This window comes from Lissotriton helveticus, chromosome 3_1 (genome assembly GCF_964261635.1).
Source record: "Lissotriton helveticus chromosome 3_1, aLisHel1.1, whole genome shotgun sequence".
Classification (NCBI taxonomy): domain Eukaryota; kingdom Metazoa; phylum Chordata; class Amphibia; order Caudata; family Salamandridae; genus Lissotriton; species Lissotriton helveticus.
The window spans coordinates 376,506,900-376,533,208 of record NC_136061.1 but is presented as its reverse complement, the minus strand read 5'-3'; the positions used below and the strand labels follow the sequence as shown (position 1 = coordinate 376,533,208).

General features: G+C 46.5%; 1 protein-coding gene across 1 annotated transcript in view; it reads right to left on the bottom strand.

The window, feature by feature from the left end:
- Nucleotides 1-2,204: 2,204 nt before the first annotated feature.
- The window catches only part of BLTP2 (bridge-like lipid transfer protein family member 2), a 748,021-nt gene continuing 723,916 nt past the window's right edge, over nt 2,205-26,309 (bottom strand). Inside the window, exon 39 of the mRNA XM_078680109.1 lies at nt 2,205-7,834. Coding sequence (XP_078536235.1) covers nt 7,649-7,834 — 186 coding nt within the window. The 3' untranslated portion in view covers nt 2,205-7,648. The remainder of the gene's footprint in view (nt 7,835-26,309) is intronic.

Below are 26,309 nucleotides of genomic sequence, written 5' to 3'. Positions count from 1 at the left end.
TGTACAAAAACGGTCCCCCCAAACTAAACTGGCCCCCAACCCTTCCAGTCACCCTGGGAAACGCCTGCTCCTGCCCTTTCACTGCTCCTGTCCAGTCAGTACTCCTGCTCATGCTCGATCAACACTCCTGCTTCGTCAATTCCCCTACCCCCTCCCTTGTCCTGGCCCGTCACTGCTCCTGCCCTGTTCACCGCTCCTGCCCTGTTCCCCGCTCCTGCCCGGTTCACCGCTCCTGCCCATTCACCGCTCCTGCCCATTCACTGCTCCTGTCCGTTCATCGGTCCTGCTGATGCCTAATCACTGCTTCTGCCCCTTCACCTCTCCTGCCCCGTCACCTCTCCTGCCCCGTCACCTCTCCTGCCCCATCCCCTCTTCTGCCCCATCACCACTCCTGCCCGGTCACTTCTCCTGCCCGGTCACCTCTCCTTTCCTGGCGCCTCTCCTTCCCTGGCGCCTCTCCTGCCCTGGCGCCTCTCCTGCCCTGTCACCTCTCCTGCCCTGTCCCTTTTCCTGTCCCGTCACTTCTCCTGCCCCGTCACTTCTGCCCCGTTCACTGCTCCTGCCCCGTTCACTGCTCCTTCCCCGCCACTTCTGCCCCGTTCACTGCTTCTGCCCTGTTCACTACTCCTGCCCCGTTCACTACTCCTGCCCCGTTCACTACTCCTGCCCCGTTCACTACTCCTGCCCCGTTCACTACTCCTGCCACGTTCACTACTCTTGCCACATTCACTACTCCTGCCACATTCACTACTCCTGCCACATTCACTACTCCTGCCACATTCACTACTCCTGCCCCGTTCACTGCTCCGGTCCGTTCACCTCTCCTGCCCAGTCACCTCTCCTTTCCTGTTGCCTCTCCTGCCCCGTCTCTGCTCCTGGCCCGTCACTTTTCCTGCCTCGTCACATTTCCTACCCTGTCACTTTTCCTGCCCAGTCACCGCTCCTGCCCATTCACTGCTCCTGCCCGTTCACTGCTCCTGTCCGGTCAGCACTCCTGCCCGATCACCGCTCCAGCCCCATCACTTCTCCTGTCCCATCACTTCTCCTGCCCCGTTCACTGCTCTTATCCATTCACTGCCCCTATCCGTTCACTGCTCCTGCCGGTTACTGCTCCTGCCCATGCCTAATCACCGCTCCTGCCCCTTCACTTCTCCTGCCCCATCACCTCTCCTTTCCTGTCCCGTCACCTCTCCTGTCCCGTCACTGCTCCTGACACGTCAACTCTCCTGCCCCATCACTTCTCCTATCCGTTACTTCTCCTGCCCTGTCACTTCTGCCCGGTCACCTCTCCTGCCCTAGAACCTCTCCTTTCCTGTCCTGTCGCCTCTTCTGTCCGGTCACTGCTCCTGCCCAGTTCGTACAACATTGACAAATTACACAAGGTGTCAAGTTCCCCACAGTACTCTGTTTGGGGAAAGCTCCTCTGAAATCACCAACTCCAATCTCACTGGCACTTGATATGCTAAAGGCAGAGGGCGGGCGCATTGTCATTCGAAAGGTGATAATCAGCGTCAATCAGAATGACAATGGGCCCGTCCACAGTCTGTGGGAGGTCATGGAGGGGTTGCTGCAGCCTCTGGAGTTCAAGACAGAAGTGCGAGCAGCCCCTGAAATCTGAGTGAAAAAAGTTATCTTTTTTAATTAGGACTATTCTTGCCGTCCCGGGATGCATTTTTGGAAGTAAGAAGTAGGGGAACGGACTGAAATAATTTTTAGAAGTAGGGGCACGCCGTGCCCTTCTGTTCCCGTCCACTTCTACCACTGGGTAAGACTGCTTTAACTCACCACTTCCTGCCCACATACACCACCATTTTGCACTTCCATTTCTCCGCCCTCCACTCCACCCATACAGTGTTTTTGTTGGGAGATGTTGCACCCAGTGAGGTCACCCCTTCTTAGGGCCGGCCTCTCGGACAGGCTAGCACTGCACTGGCCCATCACATCCTGCCTTCCTACACTGAAGTATGATGAGTTCACTGCTCCCTGATATCCAACCCTACTGGGAGAACATTCAGGATGAGGTATGGCCACATGTCCTCCTGGTTGTGATCCACCGCAGTCCATGGTTTCCACGAGAACATACATTCTGTAGACCTGTGACATACCCACCAGTGCAGTCACACTATTCTGGACATTGCCACAAATCAACTTCAGCTTCACATATGGTAAATGACGTCTACAAATTGAGCCACAGCCAGAAAGAAAACCTTTAGTCACCGCTTTATTATTTTTAGTACATTTTTAAAGCATGTCTGTGCTTTGTACACTGAGGTGATTCATTACAGAAAAGTGCAAAAAATGTCTGTAAGAGAATGAGACTTTATACACCTATACAGCAGCACAGAACAAAGTGCTGACAATATGTATAAATATTATATATATACATTTATTAAAAATATTTCAACACCAGCTGTACGTAATTTTACACCGAATATCATCCAGTAGAACACTCTCCAACGAGTGAGAAAGTGCTTTAAGATATTTTTATTCAATCGGCTATAGCCAACACCTGACCCCGCCCATCCCCCCCACCCCGCACCCCCACAACACAGCATTATCAGAACCCCTGCACTGCCGACCGTCCAGCTCTCTTAGTTTACTCCAACCGTGCTCTCAAGTCAAAGGAAACTGAAAGGCAGAAGTGAGCTGGGAAGAGACGCTGGCATCTCCTCTCCTAACATTAAACACAGGTTTGGAGCCCGGTGCTGAGGCAGATTGGAGTTATTCTGCACACCAGGTTCCGATGTCCGGCCAGTGAGGTCACTTGTGGTTGAGTCTCTGGAAGAACAAACATCTTAACAGAAACACCGCAACTTGCGGATTTCTTGGTTCTACTCTACTTCCCTGTAATGGAAAATGACCCTCAGGCCCTGATTCTGGGCTGGTCGTTGTTTTCCAAGCCCCCGCACAAATCCCTCAACGACAGGGTCGGTGGAATTCCGAGTTGGCCAATTAAATATCTCACCCTTCATTCAATTTCGACAGGTCTAACCTGCCGGAAATTAAAACTAGAAAGCAATGTGATATTCATTGTGACATGCTGATTTTGGTGAGCTAAGCCCCAAAAGCGACATTATTCCCCCAAAATACAGAATAGGTTCTTTTTTATTGCATCAGATAAATTGCGAACCCCACTAACAGCACCTACACCTCCGACGCCTAGAATCATGGCCAATGTCAATTACTTTACAATAAAACCAATAATCTTTTTTTCAATGTATATATTTTTGAATGAAATGTGTGCACTTTTTACTATGGGAAAACCAAGAGCGATTACAGCGTTTCACCTCTGAGATGAACTTGGAAGGAAGGACAGTGATGGTCGAGCTGAGCAAGCTAAAAAAAAAAGGCCTCTAGAATTACAACAAACCTGTTCTAACTGATCAGTCCAGGCCACACATAAGTGGTGGCATGTTATGCCTCACAGTGTCGAGTTGGAATACAGTTTGTGGTGCACGTATTATAAATAACAAGTTAGCCCTTCAAACTCTTACTAAGGCCTTCAAAAGCATTACACCAACTTTCTTGTTGTTCGTACTGATATGAGTGGCGGTGCGATCTGGAGATACGGAAACCTTCTGAGATAAATGAAGCACTAGCAAACTCTGTTTTTTGATAAACTCATTGAGTTCTTTCATCGGATGAAGGCTTGTCCATGAAGAGCATAACCACTGCTTCTTGGACCAGTGCACTGGAGGCAAAATGTTGCAATTCCATAAACATGGTACTCCAGGGAGGATTACAGGCCATAGTTATGTGCATGCTTTAAATATTCCTATTCAAGATACACTGTGCAGCTCCTCATTAAAATCAAAACACTTCAATTGACTGTGATTAAGGGAGTAACCTGCCCAAAAGCATAATTTCTGGGCACAACCTTTTGAAATTACAACACGTTAAGAAGGTCTTTAAATAAGTCCATTCTTGGGCAGAAGAAACCAATTAAAGGGACACAGACACAATCCGCTCATACTCATGGGAAGGCCAGGTCAATCAAGTCGTAAAAAGGCCTCACGACTAGGAACAACTTTCTCACCAGCCAGATACAGGAAGACATTAACAAGGTAAGGCCGTAAATGTCTGCACGAAGAGACATGCCTGGGGCTGGAAGGCTAACTCTCTCCGTTGGCTGAACTATTCTGACAGGCTAGCTTATGACTTTAGGGAACTGCTCAGAACCCGAATTTTTGTGTGATGAGTAAATAATATGTGCCTGTTAATTTAGAACCCAAAACAAACAGTGTGGTACTGGCTACCAAGCCTGGCAGGCTTTTGGTGCATAAAGAGCCGAAACAGAAGATCATGGTTTCTTAGCAGGGTGGGAAAGAGGCTGGAGCAAGTCTTCTACGTTATAAAGGGCTTCAGGTGTCCAGAAAGAGCACAGACGACAGAAACAGGCACCTGGCTTCTCCTTGGCAATGCACGAAGCCTTCACACATGCCACAGCTATTTTTACTCTTGATTGTGGTTCAAGAAAACCTCAGGAGTGGCTTCATTTTTCACAATTGCGGCTACAAGTCTAGATGTTAGATCGGAGCAGTAATCAGCTATCCAATTATGGGAAAACTAGATTATTTCGCCAACTACCTCGGGGTTAGTGTCTCCAAGTTGGCTATATTTATTAGAGTACTTAAATTCCCGAGTCTATATTCATGAGGATAACATTGTGCATTCCCTGTAGCAATGTTGTATACTCTTTGCAGAGCTTCCATTTCTGCAACGGATATGACTTTAGACTAATTCCACGGTACGTAATGGATATGAGTTGGTGTTTTGTACTGTTTTTGTTATACTGGGTGTGGTTAGGCAGGTTACTGCTCTGCTGCTAGTTGTTTGGAAAGGTCCTTTAAAAGGAGTCTCACTGCCTGATGGTGCTCAGGCCATGTTGAATGTTGGTATTCTTCTCGCTCGCATTTTCGTCCACCAGGAGAAAGCATACATATCCAGAGTAGCGAAGGTGAAAGGTTATTCTGTCGCCTCGATCTTCTTGCACACACTGGGGTGTTAATCCACTGGCGTCAATTGCAATGGGCAAATATTTGGAAGGTTTCGTAGTGAATGAAAGGCTGCCATTCAATATTGCTTATCAAACAGATCTTTCTTGACAGGCAACAATCTAAAAACACTTTTTCCTACTGACGCACTGTGAGCTGGGAAGGGGAAGAAAAGTCTGGCACTCGGAGCAAAGAACTATGGACTGCAGCATTTGCCTTACAGCTCCAGCCGGTCTTCGCTTTGGATTCATTTTATGGGAAGTTACAGGGTGGCTTGCTTTGTGGGAGTTCTCAAATGAAATGCATCAGACGATAGTCAGAAGAATTGTGCACCGAAGCACTTAGAGTACGCTGCCAGATGGAATCTCCTTAGGTGGAAGTTCTGGATGGACTGGATGGAGTCAGTCTTTCTCAAACACAAAGGATAAACGCTGCATTAAAAAAGAAGGAAATTGTACAGAGTGCCTCAGGTGCATCTTGAGACCTTCCTCTACGTCCCAAAACCTCGTATTCAGGTGGAATAAGATTCCGCCTAGCCTGGAAGCAGCGCACTTGTTGCATTTTCTGAGACTTTCCTGTTTTAACACCAGAGGTCTCACAACTAGATGATAAGTTGGCAGACCTGTCATAGCCAGGGGTTTCTGTAACAGGCGGTGTCTGGGAGATGACCCAATAATTCCCAGAGACACAATGCAGCAACCAAGCTGGCATCAAAGAATGAGATCGTGTAAATTTAAGACCAAACGCAGCAGGGAAAGGGAATAAAACGTGACTAATAAAAATACAACAGGAACGAAAGGTACTCTGGGAAATAAAAAAATACCAGTAAAAAAATTAATAGTTGCGATGTCGAATTAAAAATGACACCGTTACCTTTCAAAAGCATACGAGACAGCTCACTGTCCATGGATTCGTCTTCGTCTCTGGCGGGAAGCTAAATAACAGATATGTCTTTGAGGCGGGGTGAGGATTCAAAACATATTCAGCCTAATAAAATCTCCCAAAAGAACTTGTTACTCCCAGTAATGTAACACGGTTAAAACAACTTCTTGCACAAGGATGGCTAGATATTGAGGAATTGTGAATATTTAAAAGACCTTCCACATAAATATGGTGCTATCAGCAGAACATGTCACATTGAGGAGGTAAAAAGCGCAAGTAGGCGCGGCATTTTAAAGTGCTATATGAACCTCCTCCAGTTCTGTCGTGTTTAATCATTTGGTATGGCCTTTTTGTGTTTTACATACAACTACAGTACTGTCTGCACTATGCAACAGGTTTGACTCCAAAACCTCTATGCGTAAGAGTAGCCCTGTTGTTTGCCTTTATCTGCAGTGGTGCTTGTGAGTCACTCCAAGGCCTAGCAGGATACTGACGCAAAGCCCTTATTTAAAGTCTGGACTCCTTTACACTGGGGATCCTTGCTGTTTATCACCACTAGCTCTCACCATCATTCTTTAACATAAGTAGGACAGACGTTGCACGGAACTCCCGGAATTGTGGACATGAGGCATCCTGCTTTGGTGCTCCCACGAGGGTAATGTCTATTTTGGATCCTTTGCCACTCTTAACACTTGACATTTTCCATCCAATTGGAGGTGGGGGCAGAAGAGGTCAAAATTTAGCGAATCTATCTCAATTTCCATTAGTTATTGCTTTAGAGATAATTTTTGCACAAAACCCATGTCTTCGTAATCAATACATAAGTCAACGACGGACTCCCCAATACCTATATCCCACACTACTGGCAATTAACATCTTCATCTCTTACTCTCCCAATACCTGTCCCCTTTGACCCCACCCCAGGATCTACCTATTCCCCAGTAATACCTATATAACCTGCTTTAATTCCAGCGTCCCATGCTCCTACTACAGCAGACATCTTCTCCTCAGAAAACCCGGCCTGATATCTGCATCCTACTCACATTGATCCTAGAGTAAAGTAAATGGCTTATCTTAAGAAGTGCACTCTACTGGACTGCAGTCAAGAGTGACTTGTGTTGAAATGTTAGTAAAATGTGGATGATTGGATGATTTTACTCAATATCTTTGTAAATCTGTGAAGTTTCTAAACTCCTATAACACACTGACATCTCTTCCTGAGGTTAGTTGACTTCTGTATCCTAGTAAGACACAGCAAGCCTGGCTCACGATCCTCATTAGCTTTCGTGCCCCTTCAAGAGAGAGTTTCTCCCAAATTTGGTTCACATTGATACCCTTTTGGGAAACAACAAATCTGTCACGAGGTCGATTAGCCTCAATACTCCCTGTAAAATAATGTTAACTTCCCCAGAAACCAGTTGATCTAAGAACCCTTGTAACATACAGACACCCCCCAAGGTTAATTAATTTAAATAAGATATTACTGGTTTATCCCCAGGTTAGTAAGTCTTGATAGTTGTATAAGACACAGACTAGTAGTCTGTCCTATAAATGGTCAGCCAGGGCACGCCTGTAATCACTGCTCACCGGTCCCCAGGACTAGTTAAGGCTTGATATCCTCGTGAAACATTGTCAGTACATGTCTGTGGCTGCCTAGGCCTAGCATCTGGGTGGGACAATCTCAGTGTGTCCTCGATGTTGGCTGATCATGGTGTCCTTTTCATACAGTGATAGTTCAATCTGTGGCACAGTGCAATTTTGCTGTAGTGCTCCTATTTCCGCCTACTGAAGATCGATTTCTTGCCAGGGTTCTTGTCTCCCACACCTAGTCCTATAAGAAGACGGGCCTTCTCATCTTCTTCATGTTGCTCATGCCGGGTGGAGTCCGCTTTCCCCTCTGCCTTCCCCTTAGCATCAACGCCAGCCGCTGGCTTCAGCCGCAACTTCTCCTTAATGACCTGCAGGACAGATTGATAGCTGGTTATATCATGAAATCAAGAGGACTTAGCCATAATGTCCAACATAAATCCACAGCAGCATCAAATTAACAAGAGCCCTACAATATGGCTGTGTATATATGCCATCAAAGTAGGGTTGCCAGTTCCCTCCATATCATCAAAACAAACATGTTACTTACCTGCGGTAATGCCTTTTCTGGTAAAGATTATCTAACCATTGAATTCTTACCGTGTGAATACTCCCAGGCGCCAGACTGTAACTGGGTAACTTCCTCGCATGTTGGTACGTGGCGTAATGTGGTTCCACGTTGGATCTTGTCCTGCCCAGAATGTGGAGTCGGAGGCCACAATATCTGCGCCACCTCCACTTGCTGACGTTGGTTTCATTCTGATCTCTGTCAGTGGGTCGGACGTGGAGTCCATAGAATTCAGAGTAAGGCAGTGTGCAGATCTCTAGGATGGGATCTTATTAATGGACCACACGAGTCCATTCCAAAGAACAGGGAGAAGGGTGAGTTTGTGAGGAATCAGTACTTAGATTCTCTAGTAGAAAAGGAATTACTGAAGGTAAGTAAGTTGTCCTTCTGCTTGAGAATCTGGCTTAGGTCGACAAGGTGTGCCTCTACACTCACGAGTGTCACGAGCAGCAATTGAATGTGTAGAAGCAGCTTGTTGTAATCTCACACAACCCACTCAATACATAGCTGAAGTGGTGTCTGTGCTTTCGAGGTTACTAATAGAGATCCGGGGATGTAGTGATAATTTAGAAGCCCAATTTAGTTAATTATAATATCACTAACAAAAACTGCTCTAAGAAAAATACACTTTGACTAAAAAGTGTTTATTTGAACAGTCTCATCTTGTTGCTTAGCACATCTGAAATAACCATACAGATTATTAAAAAAAAGCACAAGTACATATTGCAAACAAAGAGAATAAAACGAAAATCTGGCATCTAGCAACCTGACACTCTAAAACCTATGTTTATGCTCTATACTATGAGAGCATGGAGTAGTGTAACTTGCATCTAGAGTTTTTTAGAATCAACCATTGCATACTTCTGCAAAGCAAAACGCAGTCATTATCAGCAGTTGGGAGGAAGTGCTACCTCGAAAGGAAAACATACATAGGATCAGCTCCTCTCCTCCCAAACTTGGCCCTGTTTCAACTTTCAGTGCAGAAATTAATGCTGTGGCATCACAGCAGTCTGGCAGTCTCTGTCAAGAACTTCTCTGGCAGTATCTTGCATGATAATCTGGGCCGAAAAACCTCTCCCTACAAGTGGTTGATTGGTAGGCTTTTTACACAGTATCTTATCTGACATAGGAATTTCTGACATAACCTTAGGAATGTCTGACATAACCTTTATGTATCGATATACTAGTCTTAGTGTAACTGCCATTCGAAATCCGCTGGGCAAAGTCAGGTGAGTTCATCCACCCTGGTGTTTAAGGATCCTACAAGGTACTGGGCGATCAGGGAAATACCCTGACCATTCAGTTACTTCCATAGACTTACAGCCTACTGGCACAGGACCCACAAGCCTACCACGCCTTGTTTGTTGCAGTACCAGATAGTGACTGCGTGGTCTGCAGGAACCGTGGATGGGAGAAACACATTCAATGCCAAGTGAATTGCTTGCAACTCCAGCAACTTGATGTGGAGGCAAGTCTTCACTGAGACCAGAGTCCACTGATCTCCTCCTGTCCCAGATGACCACCCCCACCCAGCAACGATGTATCCGTCACACCGTTAGCTCTTGGTAGAGTAGGGAGATGGTTACTGCCATTGGGTCAAATGCAGTTGAGCTGCCACCACTGCAGGTCTTTCACAGTCTCCTTCAAATCCTGGATGGAATCCGACAGGCTCCCTTGGCACTGAACCCACTGAGACTCCAAATCCCACATGTGCCACCTGACAGGGTCCACAAGTAGGATACAAGAGATCAAGAAGTCTCAGAGCCACTCTCACTAAGACCCAAGTTAAGGGTTGAAACCTCGGTATCATAGCCTAAATATTTGTGACTCTTTGAGGCAGAGGGGAGACTCAGAACACTGTATCCTGGATGGCTCCGATGAAGTGGAGTCGCTGCAAAGGAGAGAATCGTGATTCTGGCTCATTAACAGAAAAGCCCAGCAATGTCAACCTGTTGGCCATCATCTGGAGGAGGTTAAGACCATTTGAGGTGAGCCCACCTTCTGTAGCCAGTCATTGAGGTGTGGGAAGACTGGTATTCCCAACCTCCATAGATGGGCTGCGACTAACACCATCTCTTCTGTGAAAATCTGAGGTGCACTGGTAAAGTGGAAAGGGGATCAAGGAGAACTGAAGGTGCTCTTGGCATACTTGAAACTGAGGGATTTTCAGGGGTTGAAGGGCGGGGCCCTGAAAATTGGCATCTTGCAAATCCATAGCGGCTATCCAGCCTCCTAGGTCAATGGCCAGAGTGCGCATCTGGAACTTGTCCTTCCAGAGGAAAAAGGTCAAAGGATGGAGATCAAGGATGGGCCATTCATCCTTCTTCGGCACCAAGAAATATTGGGAGTAACAGTCAGTCCCAAACTCTGCTGCAGAGAAACTCTCTATGGCTCCCTTGGCCAAGAGAGCCTGAATTTGTCCTTGGACTATGGACAGGTGGTCCTCCTGGAGGTATTTGTGTGTTGGTGTCATATCTGGGGGGTGAGACACAAAGGGAAAGGAGTTCGAAACTTTGGAGCAACCATTGGTTGGATGTGATGCTCCCCCACCCAGGGGAGGTAGAGTTGATGCAACCTCCCACCCAATTGTTGTATGCTGCTGAGGGTGACGTTTTTTTTCTGTAGCTGCAGTGGGGTGGTTTGATGTTTAGGTCAATTGTTGCCCCCATGGGTGGTGGCGGTGAGACTCGGGCTAGCATCGTAAGTCGTGAAGCTTAAGGTGGCGTGAGATGTTGCACCAGTATAGGAGTCGGTGGAGCAGAGGTCGAGGAGGTATCTGGCCCGTGGTTGAGGTCGAATGGCACAGCTGGTGTCGGGACAGATCCGCCAGCAGTAACTCTACCCAACTTTATCCTCATACGGATCCTTTTGGCCCGAAGGCACGCCATAAGGATCAGATGGGGTAACCAAGATTATATCCATGGCCTATTTCAGCTCATTGAACTGTTAGGGTGTCACTGATGGCCCGGGGAAGTTGGGGCACATCGAAATCAGAATCAAATTCGGTTCTGAGATAGGGGAATGACTCCGCAGGCTGGGCCTTGACGTACCCACGCGACGCACAACTACAAGTGGTGGGCGTGGCAGGATGAAGGAGAGCCATGTTTGGATTTTTTTGGACTTCTTCGACTTCCTTAACAACCTTCATTTCGACGATGATCGATCTCCAGATCGGCATGTCCATTCTCTCCACTTTGATCGAGATCGGGCCTCCTTCGGCTTCCACCATAGTTATACGATGGCAAGTTACATGTCGCAGATGACCTTTCCATTTATCTTCACCCATTGGTCACACAATACTGAGTAGTGTTTGGAGCCAAGACACCAGAGACAGACATAGTGGGTGCCCGTCACTGAAATCTGGCAATAACAGTCCTTGCATGGTTTGAGTCTTGTAGTTGTATGTAGGAACATGTCTTTTGCACACTGGGAACACTTTCTGGAAGATTCTGTCAAGCTGACTGGATTCGAGAGAGCTCTGGATCAGTGTCAGAAGGCGTAGAAAGAATAGTACTGATGTCAGGGCTCGAATATGGAAGAGATATAGTGGCTCCGATGTCACATGCAGGACAGGATAGATCTGACATGGAGCTGCATGATACCACCTACCAACAAGTGGGGGAAATGGCATAAAAAATTCTACGGATCCAGTCTGGCGTATTCATAAGGTGAGGAATCTGCAGTTAGAAGTTTTTATCACAAACCATGTTTCCAGTCTCTGGCTCTCCTTTGGTAGCTACTTGCATTCTAGGAGCTACTGTCACATAGTTAATAGGACTATTGTATCTGATTGTAATGATTCGTAGAAGGAAAGAAGTGGACCGGAAACATTATGTCAGAGCGACATGGAGCATGGTAGAAAGCCTAAATCAGTGACACGCAAGAGGGTACAATTTATTGAGAGATGAGTGACGATATCTAAAAACGGAAATAGCAAACAGATTCTAGATAGTACAGAGAATTATTTCCTTCAGCCAATCATCTCTTTTGGGACCAGCACTCCTAAACCAGTTTATTGCAACGCTGCCCTTAGCCAGTAACAGCCCAATCGCAGTGAATCGTTAAGCTCCACGTAGAATCAGCTTGACATAGCCTAGCAAAGCTGACAATGACCGCGTTTCTATCGGGCCCCATTCAGGCATTAGATAGTACTGGTAATCCCACGCTGGTATTTAAAAATATCTTGGCTCGGTGGATAAACCCTGCATGATCGGATCAGCATTGCAGGCGGTGGTGGGGCACGGTTGAGTCTATCCTATGCAGGTTTTCAGGCATGGAATATGCTCGATATAAGAACTTGAAATGAAGCAGCTTATGCCTATAATTTATGGAGACTATCTTGGACCGCATACAACAATATTTCCATTTTGCATAAGTAAGCTCCATGCTAATATCAGTTTTCCAGTCCTCCTTCTGTAAGAAGAGCCATCTGTTGTAGTTGCAGAAACCACTGTGTATAGTTTAGATACCGATCTTGTGGAATCTGGGGATCCGATTAACTGGGTTTATCGCTCGAACTCCTGGGGTTCCTTAGGAAACCCCAAAATCCTCTACCACACGGTGTGACTCAGTTGAAAGTAATTTGAATATGTATAAGTGATTGGGGTCACATCTATGTAAGAAATTTCCCTTCAATATAGGGATGGCCAACTTTCGTCAAGCCAGTCTTGCACTGGGCTTGCATCACCATGCTCTCTTTGGTAAGTGGACAAAGTGTGTTTTGAGACAGAAATATCACTGGCGAGTATAGAAATGTCACATCTGATTTTATTCTTATAAACTTCCATGCCTGTGGCTGCTACAGTGACCATCTCCACTACGAGTTGTGGCAATATGTGTAGCAACAAAGACTACAAGGGAGAACCATCAGTTGCTCTTCCTCTGGTGTAGGATTATGAAGATTGTTGTGCAGAGAATACAATTATCTGGAGAAATGTCCCTTGGTTCCCAAGTATTACATTTCCAGAACTGGAACCTTGAAGCCACCTCTTACATAAGGAAGCGCCATAACAAACTAAACGACCTGTGACTGTCTATCTGCCCAAACCAGCCTGATCAACAATGTCTTAAGGGTCTGGAAAAATGTCTTATTCAAAGGAATGGGTATGTTCATGAACAAATACAGTTGTTTGTGAAGCACTACTATTTTTTTTAGTGCTACCCAGCTAACCTGGAAAATAAGCAATTTTATCCAGACATTTATCTATTGGGGTACAAATCCACTGGCAGAGCATAGCTCAGTCCAACAATGGCCTGTGTATCACTGTCTATCAACTGCAGGTAAGTAACAAAAGCATCTATCTATCCAATTCTGAATTCCAACTCAGTTTTGATTGTGTTACCAGTGAAAGGAAATGGTTCAGTTTTAACACAATTGATAAATATGCTAGAGAATCTGCCAAATCTAATAATCTCCCTTATTAGGTTGTTGCAGTCAATAAAAGATCCTTAGTAGGGAGGTAGCGTAGATTTTATGATTACGTTTAATAGGATATAATAGACTTAGTTACAGGTTACAAATGTGATGTAGATGCAACATCCATGCCCCACCAGAAGCAGCCTCTTGCTGCTCAGCCCGCTCACTCCAACTGATCTCTCAAGCATACGTAAACATTCTACATCACACACACACACACGTGCGCGCGCACACACACACACACACACACATACACGCACGCTGAGAACCAGGTAGCAGAGAACTAAGGAGAGAATGCATCATGCCTAATTCAAAATATAACACATTTCCTCCCTTAGAAATTGTAAACAATCATAAATGGTATATTACGACTATAATCCAAAAAGTCAACCTCACTCAATCCCAATTTAGGGCATCTTGAGAGCATATAAAAGGGTCTCTTTCATCTACACACACAATACAGTAGGCATTGGGTATTTCACAACCCACCCTCATCTTTACATAGAACACTACAAATACTCAGAAGATGGGTCTCTTTCAAACCACACTCAACCCACCTTAGGGAATCTTGTGTACACAACATTAGGCAAAGCAAAGGGTGTCTCTCGCCCCACACTCATCCCAACCCTGGGCATCTTGTGGCGAAAGAAAAGCAAAGTAAAGGGTATCTCTCAACCCACACTCATCCCAACCCTGGGCATCTTGTGGCGAAAGAAAAGCAAAGTAAAGGGTATCTCTCAACCCACAATCATCCCAACCTAGGGCATCTTGTGACCAAAAAAAACAAGATAAAGGTTGTCCCACAACCCACACTCATGAATCAGGACAGTTGGCAAACAATAATCATGCATAACAAATGCTCACTTCAGCAGTAGGCAGAGGGTATCTCTCACACTCGTTCATCCTACCAGGATACCACATAATATTGAACTCAAAACATGGAACACTCTCTCCCACAACCCTTGCAGGATCAAGGACATTATATTCTCAATGCTACTCTTACAAAACAGCATTTTTGCAAGAAAACAATTTCTGGATTTCCAAAATGGAATCAATATAAAATTGCCCCTTTTGCATAAATTTGCACAATATTCCACAACAATATACACCATATAATTACCATCTAACTACCATCCTGCATTACATCTCATGCAAACCCTATTAAATCTTACTGACAACTTTACTCAAACCCATCATGAGAAACAAAACATAGCAGGTAACACTAAGTTCAGTACGCCGGTGAGCGATACCTCACCCATTTCTCCCAGGTGTGGGCATGCACAGAATGTTCATCCCAGGTGCGGGGAATGCAGAATGTTCACTGTAAAACTGTAAATACACTTTTATTCTGGTCAGTTCTCCTCATGTTTTCAGGTATCAATAAGTGTTGCACACTCTTCTTGCTTCCTCCTAGACACAGATTTGATTCCAGAATGAAGTCTGAACCTTAACCACTTAGCAATCCAGAACGCTGACAAATTTTCAAAACTTTAAATCCAACAACTTATGTCCTAGTAAAATGAGATAGTATACTTCTGTTGTCACAAAGTAGTATAGTACAGTATTATTCAAACTCCATAATCATGAGAAGGAGACTGCATACAATTGAAAGACCAAAAATGCCCCTCACAATTAAGTAGACTGCAGGTTGTAAGTTGTCGTTTTTTTTTCTTGCAGGCATCAATCTCTTTTCTCTTTTTCTTTTAGAATTCACTTTATCTTCATCTCCTTTCTCTTAGTTTCTTGTAGACTTTATCTTTCTCTCACATATACTTTCACTTGTTTCAGGTAACTTAATCTTCCTCTTCAAACTTGTTCACGCATAGGTTAGTTCTCCACTCATCGCCATTGTTGCAATCAATAAAAGATCCTTAGTAGGCAGGTATCATAGGTTTTATGATGAAGTTGAATAGGAGATAATAGTCTAAGTTACAGGTTACAGATGTGATGTAGATGTAACATCCATGCCCCACTAGGAGCAGCTTCCTGCTGCTCAGCCTGCTCACTCCAACTAATCTCTCCAGCATATATAAACATTCTAACTCTGGCATCACGCACACACACTCTGGCTGAGCAGCAGGTAGCAGAGAACTAAGGAGAGAAAGCATCATGCCTAATTCAAGATTTAACACAAGGGGGGGGGGGAGGTGGTGAAGTTATACACCGTTTACCTATCAATAAGCAGAATATCATCTGCATACATAGAAAGCAGTAGGCAACCTGAACGAAAATAAAGGCCTCTCTGGAAATTATGTTTCCACAGTGGGTAGGTTAATGGTTCCATGGCCAGTAGAAAAAGTACAGGTGACAAAGGACTTCAGTGCCTGTTGCCCTGGCTAATGGAAACATATCTGAAGTTAAACCATTTACACAAACTCTGGCTGCGAGTATAACAGCAGCACTAGCTGTCGAGTGTACTCCCCCAGGCCAGTGTTGCCATTACAAAGGGCACTCTAGGGACTCAAATGCTTTCTTAGTGTCGAAAAGGACTGCTGCAAATGCTAGTACTGGGTTTAGTTGATGTAGCACCACAAATACAATAAAAATATTGGATGCAGTGTGTACGAGTGGTATGCAAAGAATCTATTTACAATAGGAGACTTGAATAAGGATGGCTGATCTGGCAGCCGAAGAAAAGCAGGGATGGCAGCTAGATAGCCTTTAAGAGTGCCCAGAACAGAACCCTGCTGGGCCAAAGAAAGTATGTACAAGAGGACCTCTGAAAAAGGGGCAGAAAAGGGATCCACAGCCTTTGCTGCCATTCCACAAACTTGTTCCATCTACAGGCGTATACCAATTTAGTGGAGGGACGCCTGGCTGCCAAGATGACATTACAGACTTCAGGCGGAAGGTCGAAAGCTGTCAACTGTTGCCGTTCAATCTCCATGCAAGTAGGAGGAGACTGGACAGGTTTGGGTAAAGAACCATCCCCTGCTGCTGCAACAGATCATGCTTGATCTTCTTGAGCACTCAAGGCTGAAGTGGTACATGCGGAAAAGCGTACAGGAGGCCGCAGTTCCACTCTTGATGAAAAGCATTACTGAGCGAGTGTTGCCTTGGAAACTCCAACAAGCGCCAGTAGGTTCTTATGGATCCTGGACTCCGCCGGAGACCAGACGCCTTTGATCTCCGCCTCGCCCAGATGGCTGCCCCATCCCAGGAGTGACGCTTCTGTCACCACTGTTAGATCTGTTTGGGAAAGGGAGAAGGATCTGCTTCTGACCCAAGCTGGGTTTGTAATCCACCACTGCAATTGTTGTGTAGTTCCCTCTGAGATCTGAACGTAGTCAGAAAGATTCCCCTGATGCTGCGCCTCCTGGAAATTCAGGTCCCACTGTGAGAGCCCACATATGCCATCTGGCATGATCCACCAGCAAAATGCAGGAAGCCATGAGGCCCTGCAGCCTCAGAGTTATTCTCACCGAAATCCGGGATCGAGGCTGAAACATCGGTACCATAGCCCGAATATCCTGGACTCGGTGCTCGGGAGGATAGGCTTGAAACTGCACTGTGTCCAGAACAGCTCAGATGAAAGGGAGCTTCTGAGAGGGAGTCAGGTATGACTTTGGCACGTTTATAGTGAACCCCAGCGAGTGCAAAAGGTTCGCCGTAGTCTGGAGGTGGGAGACGAAAGCCTGAGGTAAACTCCCCTTCAAGAGCCAATCGTTGAGAATGGGGAAGACTGGAAACCCTGATCTGCGTAAATGAGCTGCGACCACTGACATCACCTTCATGAACACCCGAAGGGCACTGGTAAGGCCAAAGGAAAAACACAGTGAACTAAAAGTGCTTGTGGCCACCGTGAACCATAGATTGCGTATGTGGGCAGCCAAGATGGGAATATGGAAATAGGCAACCTACAAGTCCAACGCCACAATCCAGTCTCCCGGGCGAGGGCAAGCAGAACCTGAGACAACGTGAGCATTTTCAACTTCTCCTTCCGGAGGAAGCGGTTGAGGGCTAGAATAGGACACAGGCCTTTGTCCTTCTTGGGCACCAGGAAGTAGCGGCAATAGCAACCACGATCTACTTCTGGCACAGGGACCCTCTCTATATCCCCCTTGGCCAAGAGAGCGGAAACTTCCTGGCGGAGAAGCACCAAATGATCCTCTGACATACGATTGAAAGACAATGGCATGGAGGAAGGGGTGGTGTGAAAGGGGAGGGAGTAGACCCTTCAGACTATTTACAAAACTTACCTGTCCGACGTGATAAATTACCAGTGGAGGAGGTGATGGCAAATCCTGCCTCCCGCTGGTCATTGATGGGCCTGAAGCATCAGACTAGGAAGGTTTGGAGGCTGCGGCGGGGAGGGGGGGGGGGGGGGGGGGGAGGGTGAACTGGCCTTCCCGCTGGCTCCCAGAACTGCGAGGTCGCTGGGTCCCACATCCGCGGCTATGCAGAGGCTGGGCAGGTTGCGTGAGCCCGAGGCTAGACTGGGCCAGACTTGGTGGGGTGCCCCTTCCGTAGCCTCAAAACGGACGAAAAGCCGACTGGAGTGGGCAAGAAGGAGCGGCGAAGCCCAAAGTTCGGGCTGTAGCCCGAGAATCTTTAAAGCGCTCCAGCGCCGAGTGTGCTTTGTAATCAAACAGACGACGGCCATCAAAGGGCATGACAATCAAGGTTGACTGGACATCCCCCGAAAAGCCTGATGTCCTCAACCAGGCGTAGCGTCTAAGGGCTACCAACATGGCAATTGTTCTGCCTAGTGAATCGGTGGTATCCAGTCCACATCTAATCCTGAATTTAGCTGTGTCTCTCTCATCCACCCCTGCCTGGGAGAGAGCGGCCCTCCAAGCACTGAGGCAGCACCTGCGCAACCATATCCCAGATGGTATGTGAGTATCGGCCCAAGAGGCATACAGTATTCACAGACTGCAATGTGCCTTTTGAAGAAGAGGCTTGGACCACCAAGCACTGGGGAGAAAGGTGCTGGGTCAGGAACACTGGGTCGCTGAGGGCCGGGTGGTGGCAACAAGCAATCCTCCTCTCCACAGGAGCCTCCGTGCTGGGCTCGGACCAGGTGCCCAGGAGGACGTCAGTGAGGGCTTCATTAAACGACAATAGGGGTTCAGAAGAGGACGCCACAGGTTGAAGAACCTCCGTCAGGAGGTTAGTCCTCACTGCCACCGAAAGGAGCTCGAGGCCCAGGACCTCGGCTGCCCTTCTCACCACCACAGCATTGGGCACTCCTCCGTAGCCATGCTAGGGGGGAAAGCAAGCCAGTGTCTAGAGAAGTGTCCAGACTACTAGCGTCACCCAGGTCCTCTAGCCAGTCTGGTTCTTCCAGCTGATCAGCTAAAGGACCCAGCGACCCCTCCCTGTCCTCATCACCACACTCTGGTCAATAGGGAACACGAGGGATGAACAGGGGAACAAAAGTACCCTCGGCGTCTGTTCCGACATCGGCTGAAGTCAGTCCGGCTCCGGGTTCAACTCTGGGATGAGGATGGGGAAGGCGTCAGTCGGGGGCAAGACCGGTGTCAATCTGGTTCCAGGCCTGGATCTGCAGGGGTCCGCTGGCATTGAAGCTGACAGCATCGAAGGCCCTGGAAACCTAACCTGCTCCGCAGGGCCCGAAGGCGCGCAGGCGGAGTTGGGCTGCCCAAATACTAGGTGTAAGGCTTCGTAAAACTGAAGAAGTTGCGCAGGGGGCGCTCTGGCTCCCAGAAATGGGGTGAGGAACAGAATTGTCCCTGAATCAGGCACCAGAGACGGAGTCTTTGAACGATGACGCTCCAAATCCCGCATCGCGCCAGCCGACCGATGGGGAGAAGGTGAAGAGTGCTTGTGAGTCTTTGCCTTCTTCTTGTGTTTGGACTTACCCGAGGACCTCGACGACTTTGAGTGCGACGAGGAGTGGGGGCTCTGCGAACGGGTTTGAGACCTTCCTCTCGAACAAGAACGACACGGAGCCGACCGCCGGGCCTCCAACAACTTTTGGGACAGCTCCTGCAAAGTCTTTGGATGCATGGCCTGACAGTCGGAGCACGATTTCGGGTCAAGGACGCGCTCCAGACACCACAAGCACACTAGGTGCGGGTCAGTCACCAACAGCATCTTATGACAGGGCCTGAAAGTCTTAAAACCGGTTAAACGTTGGGACATCCTTCGCGCACCAGGAGTTGATAGACTCGAAAAGAAGTCGACAAAACGTCGCAAAAAGACAAGCAAGGACATCAACTGATCGAGAGGTAGCAGCAGCAGCCAGTTTACTATTATATATTTCTTGTAGAATTTTTGTTGCCTCAGCAGCATTTGCAAAATGTGCTTTTTCACATTTAGTTCGATCTTTAGTTTAGCAGGCTATTGCATTGTGAATTTGATGTCTTTGGCCTAGAGGATGACCTTCACTTCTACAAACTTGCATCTAGCCTCCTGAACCTCTGGCATAAAGTCTGGACATACTGCCAGTGTCGTGTTCTGGTATTGTAGCAATACCTCCTATCTTGTGATCCAGAGGGCCTGTAATATTGGTGAATGAGATGTCAATACATGCCATGATATATGCACACATAAGAACGTCAATTCCAATAAGTGCAATGTCAATGTATGCCATAATTTATGCATGCACAGCAATGTCAGTTTCAGTAAAACAATCTAGATGTGCGCTATGGCAAATGTACACATAATAATGAGACAGTCTGTAAAAATATCAATGACCGCCATGTTATATGTGCATGTAATAACAAACTTGTATCACTGCTGTCAAATTCACCTGAGATGACCTACCCATCAACCACAAGTCAGAGATATGTGGTCAGACAGGCCCTGCAACCCAAGCTTACTGATTGATAGGTCACAGGTACAGTTACACTTCGACAAACGAGCAAACAGGGAAAACCCTCATCGATCTCACAGATAGGCAGGTACACCACAAACAAGTCAGAGGAGATTGGTCCCAATAAAACATGGTTCGCCAATGGTGAGTGTTCCCAAAATACCAAAAAGTCAGATGCCACATGTACTTAGGAACACTCAGCAAATCAGAACACAGCCTACACACCACATGCAGTGATCATGCGCTCGCCATGCGGGACATCTGGACAAATACATATTGGTCCACACTACCTATCTGCGAGGTTGAGAACCACCCGAGTCCCCCCAGATGGTTGTATTAATGCATCATGACTAGGCCTGGACATGCTTTACAAGAATGTGTAATTGTTTTATTGTACCTCAAGAACTGTATATATTACAGGCCATAACTTTTGTACATTGAGACTGTCTTCAGACATGACTCTGTTAATGCTCTCCTGGCCACTGCATTTACTTAAAACCAACTTGCTCCTGTTATGCCAAATGCCTCCATTTTTTCAAGGTAAATTAATATCCGAGCAACAGGCCATATTGTGATCTCTGACCAGTGGTCAGAGATGATGGCAACGGTCTAAGGCCAAGGAAGTGGTGTGCTCAACTAAAAATGCCCTAGAGGCTCAGTCAAAAGGTTCAGCCAGCAGTGTTTCAATAAAGGAGTTTGGACATCCCATGTTTGTAGGCTCAGCTCTGCCTATGATTCTTATGTTATTTCACTGAGACTGTGCTCTCAATGTTGGTTATTGGCAGGATGGCACTGGCCAGTTTCTCCATTTACAATGGTTTCTCAGTAGTCGCAGTGGAGTTGTCCTCAAAGTCTTGAGGCTAGATGTAGGTAAATTGGTTTTACCGATTCTAAAATACCGAAATTTACAGATTCGGTAATTTAGAATCGGTAAATCCTATATAGGTAATTAATCGGTAAAAAATACCTAATTGATAAGATTCGGTATTTACCGAATCGGTAATTACCGATTCAGTATTTGCCATTCATTCCTATGGGCCTAGGAATGAATGTCAATTACCGAATCGATAATTACCGATTCGGTAAAATTGGGAAAAATTCAAGGGTGGCAGGGTGTCACTTTGACACCCTGTTGCACCCCTGATTAGTGCTGGTGTGCACATGAGGCATACATACATGCCCTAAGGGCATGTATGTCTGTCACATGGCACAGGTGTAAATGCACATTTATGCATTTACATAGGAATTCCTTATTTACCACCAACTGATAGTTGGTGGTAAAAACGAATTCTTAAAGCCCAGAAGCACTGTTTACAGTGCTTCCTACATCTCATTTACCGATTCGGTAAATACCGAATCGGTAAATACCGATTCGTTATTTACCGAATCTGTAAAAAAGCCTCCTACATAGGAAAAGGCTTTTACCGGTCGGTAACGGCCGATTTCGGTAAAAGCCTACCTACATCTGGCCCTAAATTCCAGCATTCTGCCTAATCTAGTCTGAGATTCTGGTGGCTGATTCTTTCTGTAAGGTGGTCCAGGCAGTCTCATCAGCATGGCATGATTTGTTATATATCCTAATGGCAGCAGCTGGACAGCTGGGCCTGGAGTTCTTGAGTTGATAAATCATTTTTTCAACATTCAGGACAGTCTACATCAGTCTCTACTTTGGGTAACAACAAACAAGTTACTTACCTTCGATAATACTCGTTTTGGTAGAGACTAACTGCAGATTTCTCACCTTTTGAATATTACCCAGCCCTCAGACTGGATCCAGAAACTTTTGAGCAGTACCTTGGTAAGGCAGCAAGTGGCACTGTGTGGCTCTGCACTGAAACCGTTCCTCTCTGAAAATGACATGCAGGGCCCATATAGGCACCATTCCAGAGACTGATGGCAGTCGCTTTTAGAGGCTGTCCGCGTCCCCAGTCTCAAAGCAACAACAGCAAATTTGCTTTGACCAGTGGGCAGATTTTTAGAATTAGGGTCTTATTAATGAATAGATCGCAGTTCACAAAACTGGGAGGGAGGACTGGAGGGTGAGAGAGTTGTGAGGAATCTGCAGTTAGATAAGAGTTTCTACCAGAAGTGCATTACTGAAAGTAGGTAACCTGTTCTTCTATTAGAGACTTCTATCTGCAGATTCAGCACTTTTTGAAAAGATACCAAGGCAGTACATATTTGGAGGAGGTTTGTGAATGGAATAAAACCAGAAAGTTCTGAAGGACTAAGCAGGGAAAATGCCCCTCTCAACGAACCAGACTGTCAAGACAATGGTGCTTCATTAACATATAGAGGGAAATGTCCAGGACAGGGACACCAACACAGTGAAATCAGCTTTGGCTATGATAGAAAAAGCATGCAGTCCTTCTGGAGGCTGCTTATAAGAAAATGCATAGCAGATCTTAATGCAGAGCACGGTCCATTGAGAGATTGTTCTCTTCTACACAGCCTTGCCTATATTTGCTCCAGAGAATCCCATAAAGAGCTGATCGCCCACCCAGTTTTTTTGATAGATCTGCATAGAAGCTCAGAGATCTCTTGTGGTCCAAACGATGGAGACTCTCCTTGTTGGTTTGACTAACGTGGAACGGTGTCACAACTTAAGGCAAGAAATAGTCCTGTGTCTGCAATACCAGCTTATCTGGGAAAGGATGTACTGCGGGTTGACACAGACAGCTTGAAGCTCACTCGCATACCACTCCGAGGTAATGGTGATGAGGGACACTGTTTTGAGGGTGAGAAGCTGCTAGGTGAAATTTTGAAGTGGCTCGAAGGGAGTACACATCAAATCTGTGAGGACCAAACTAAGGGTGCACTTTGATAAAGGGAGAAGCAGGAAACAAATGTTGTAAAAGTAGAGAACAAGTGGAGTTTTAAACAGTAAAGGCTGATCCAGCAATGGTAAAAGGCCGAAAGAGATGACAAGTACCCTTTAATTGTGCCCAATTTTTACAAGAGATAAACAAACAACAAAACATAAGCCAGCTATGCCTGGAGGAGGGTTACCTGCTGTATACTGCATCAAGCAACAAATCTGTCCCAACAACAGGAGTATACAGTTTTTGTGGAGGGACACCTTGCTGCCATGATAACATCAACCACCTCGGGAAAAAGGTTGAATGTGTTCAGCTGTTGCTGCTCTATCCCCAAGAATGAGGTTGAGATTGCAAAGGCCATCCCAGGATGGAGAATCCTGGCTTGCTGCCATTACAGCAGATCCTCCCCGAGGGACAGTTTGGTTGAAAGATAGTTCCTCAAGCTCAGGAGCTCTGGGACCTGTGCCCAATCTGGAGTCACTAGGATGCCTTGGGCCCAGTCGGTCTGGATCTTCTTGAGAACTTGGAGCAAGAGTGGTATCAGCGGAAAGGCATACAGGATTTTAGAGTTCCACCTGAGGAGGATCGCGTTGTTGAGTGAGATAAACTCCAACATGCAAGGGTACAGACATTGTGGGTTCTCAGCAATGGCAAACAGATTGAGCCAAGGTTCTCCCTATTCGCGGAAGAGATCTTGTGCCACCTCCAAGTGTAACTGCCACTCATGATGTGCCAGGTACCGACAGGTGAGCTCGTCCACTCTTTATTCAGAAAGCCCACCGGGTCGTTCCCCACCAGGATAATCCCTTGGTTTTCTAGCCAGTGGCAGAGGCACAGGGCCTCCTGGAATAGGGTCAATGAACTCACCCCGCCCTGTTAGTTGCAGTACCACATGGAAGTGGCACTTGCGCCAGCCTCCTCTGATAGACAGAAAGAAAGCTTTCAATGTCAGGTAGATGGCGCACAGCTCCAGAAGACTGACATGGAGCCAGAAGCTATGTTCCACCACCAACGTCAGCTCTCTGTGTAGGGATGAGGGGCCTGCCGCTGACCCAGTCATGGTTCTGCAGCAACCACTACAACAGGTTGTTTGAAGCCTCCTCTGAAATCTGATCGGAAGGTCACCTTGATGTTGGGCCCAGTAAGACTTCAGATCCCACTGTAGAGCCTCCATAGACCACCTGGCATGCTCAACTAGCAGGATGCATGAGGCCATCAGTCCTAGCAGTCTTAGAGCTAACCTCCTTGAAATCCAGGACCCACACAGGAATATATATATACATATATATATATATATATATGAGGTAGATGGACGTCTAACAGCAATTCCTGCTGAAAAAGACGAGGCGAACCCAGTGATGGTGCGTGAATATTTTTATTAAGCTATACACCATTCCGCCATGACGCGTTTCGGCCTAACGAGGCCTTGATCACATGTAACATATATATACCAGGGATTATTAACCCCTTCGACGCTCATGACGGAACGGTTCCGTCATGAGCGTCGGTTGAGCTGTGCTCATGACGGAACCGTTCCGTCATGAGCCCGTTGGCTCATTAGAACGTTCAGCACAGCGCAGGAATCTGCGCCGCGCTGATGTGGTTAAAGAACTTTTTTTGTAATTCAGAAGTGTGATGCAAACAAAGATTTACATAGGAGCATAACAAATCAGCACACTTTACTTCGTGATGTGAAGATGACAAATATTTGCAGAAACTCGATTTCCAGACATTGTACACTATATAGTTTTAAAACAACATGTCAGTGGGAAATTCTGTGGCAATTTGAATGTAAAATCTGTTGATTGCAAATGACAATGTGCTGCTATTGTATGCTTTAGTTATGTACTTAAAAAAAGTGAGAAATATTCCTGCACCCGCACTGATGACAATGCGATTAATGAACTGAGGCAAGTCAGCGGTCATGTATATCCTATAAGTGGCTAGATTTGTATTATATATGGAGCAAAAGTTTACTCTAATAAATCAAACAAAGAGTTGTCTGTACAGCAGACATGCCCAACTTGCGTATTTGAAGGTGCTCTAATGTGCGATCAAGAAGAAATTGGCGTCTCGGTGACTTAAAATACTGGCCCAGGATTACCTAATTTCAAATCAGTTTATGGGTCAAGAGTATTATGATTAGGTCGAGTAGATTATTTAAGTCACTAGACTTTCAGGTCTAGTAACATTTTTAGGATTTATTGAGGCCTGAAGGGGATGTATGCCCTGGCTGAAGAACCTCCATAAGAACATTGGTATTGACCTCCATGATGGGGAGGTGGAGGTCAATGACTACTGCTGTTCTATGCATATGGTATATGAGGCGCTCTCCTCAGTGGCAGGGCCAGGGGGTGAGTGGAGATAAGACTAAGGGGAGGTATCAAGGCCACTAGCCTCGTGTAGGTCATCATACCAATTTTGCTCATGATAAAGGTGGCCAATTTCATAACCGGCACAAAAGGAGGTGGTGATGGACGGAGCATCTGAACTAATCAAACACTCACACCCAGTCAAAAGATCTGGGTTTAATCCATCACCGTTCTTTAGCCCACTCTGCCACCCCAGTTCAGACATGGCTATATGCAAATCAGTCTGACCCTGTGCCTCATGGGAACAGTCCAGCCCGAACTGCCATGCCATGCCTTCCCTGGACTGGAAACAAGCTTCCGAGGACCGGTTTCTGGCATTACAGTCTTCTTCAGCCCGGCTTGCTTGAACCCAGTGGCAAAGTGAGCAAGGGACTCACGTCTGAGCATACCCTGCCACACTTATGGCAGCCGAAAGCGGTACAAAAGGGGGTGGTGATGGACGGAGCATCTGAACTAATCAAACACTCACACCCAGTCAAACGATCTGGGTTTAGTCCATCACCACCCCCTTTTGTACCAATTTCATAACCAGCATCATAATTATTATCTGAATCCGACCCGAACAGGGAGTGAAGGGTGTGCTATTGGTGTTGTGGAGGCAGAGGGAGTTATGGAACAGAAGCCTCTACGGCGAACAGGCACGAATTCGATTGAGGGTCGAACTGGCTGAGAATCGACATCAGAGCAGACAAGTGGGGCTTTGTTTTCTGGTGTCGATGGAGTCACATTGGCATCGATGCACTGGGAGCCAGCGTGGACCGTGGCATCAGAGGTGGAGTTGAGAGTGGAGATGGAAGGAACCCCGGTATGGGCTCATCGGGTCCAGCTGGGGTTCAGGGCGGACCCGCCAGCAAGGTCAAGAACCCATCAGGCCTGTGGGGCCCGCAGGC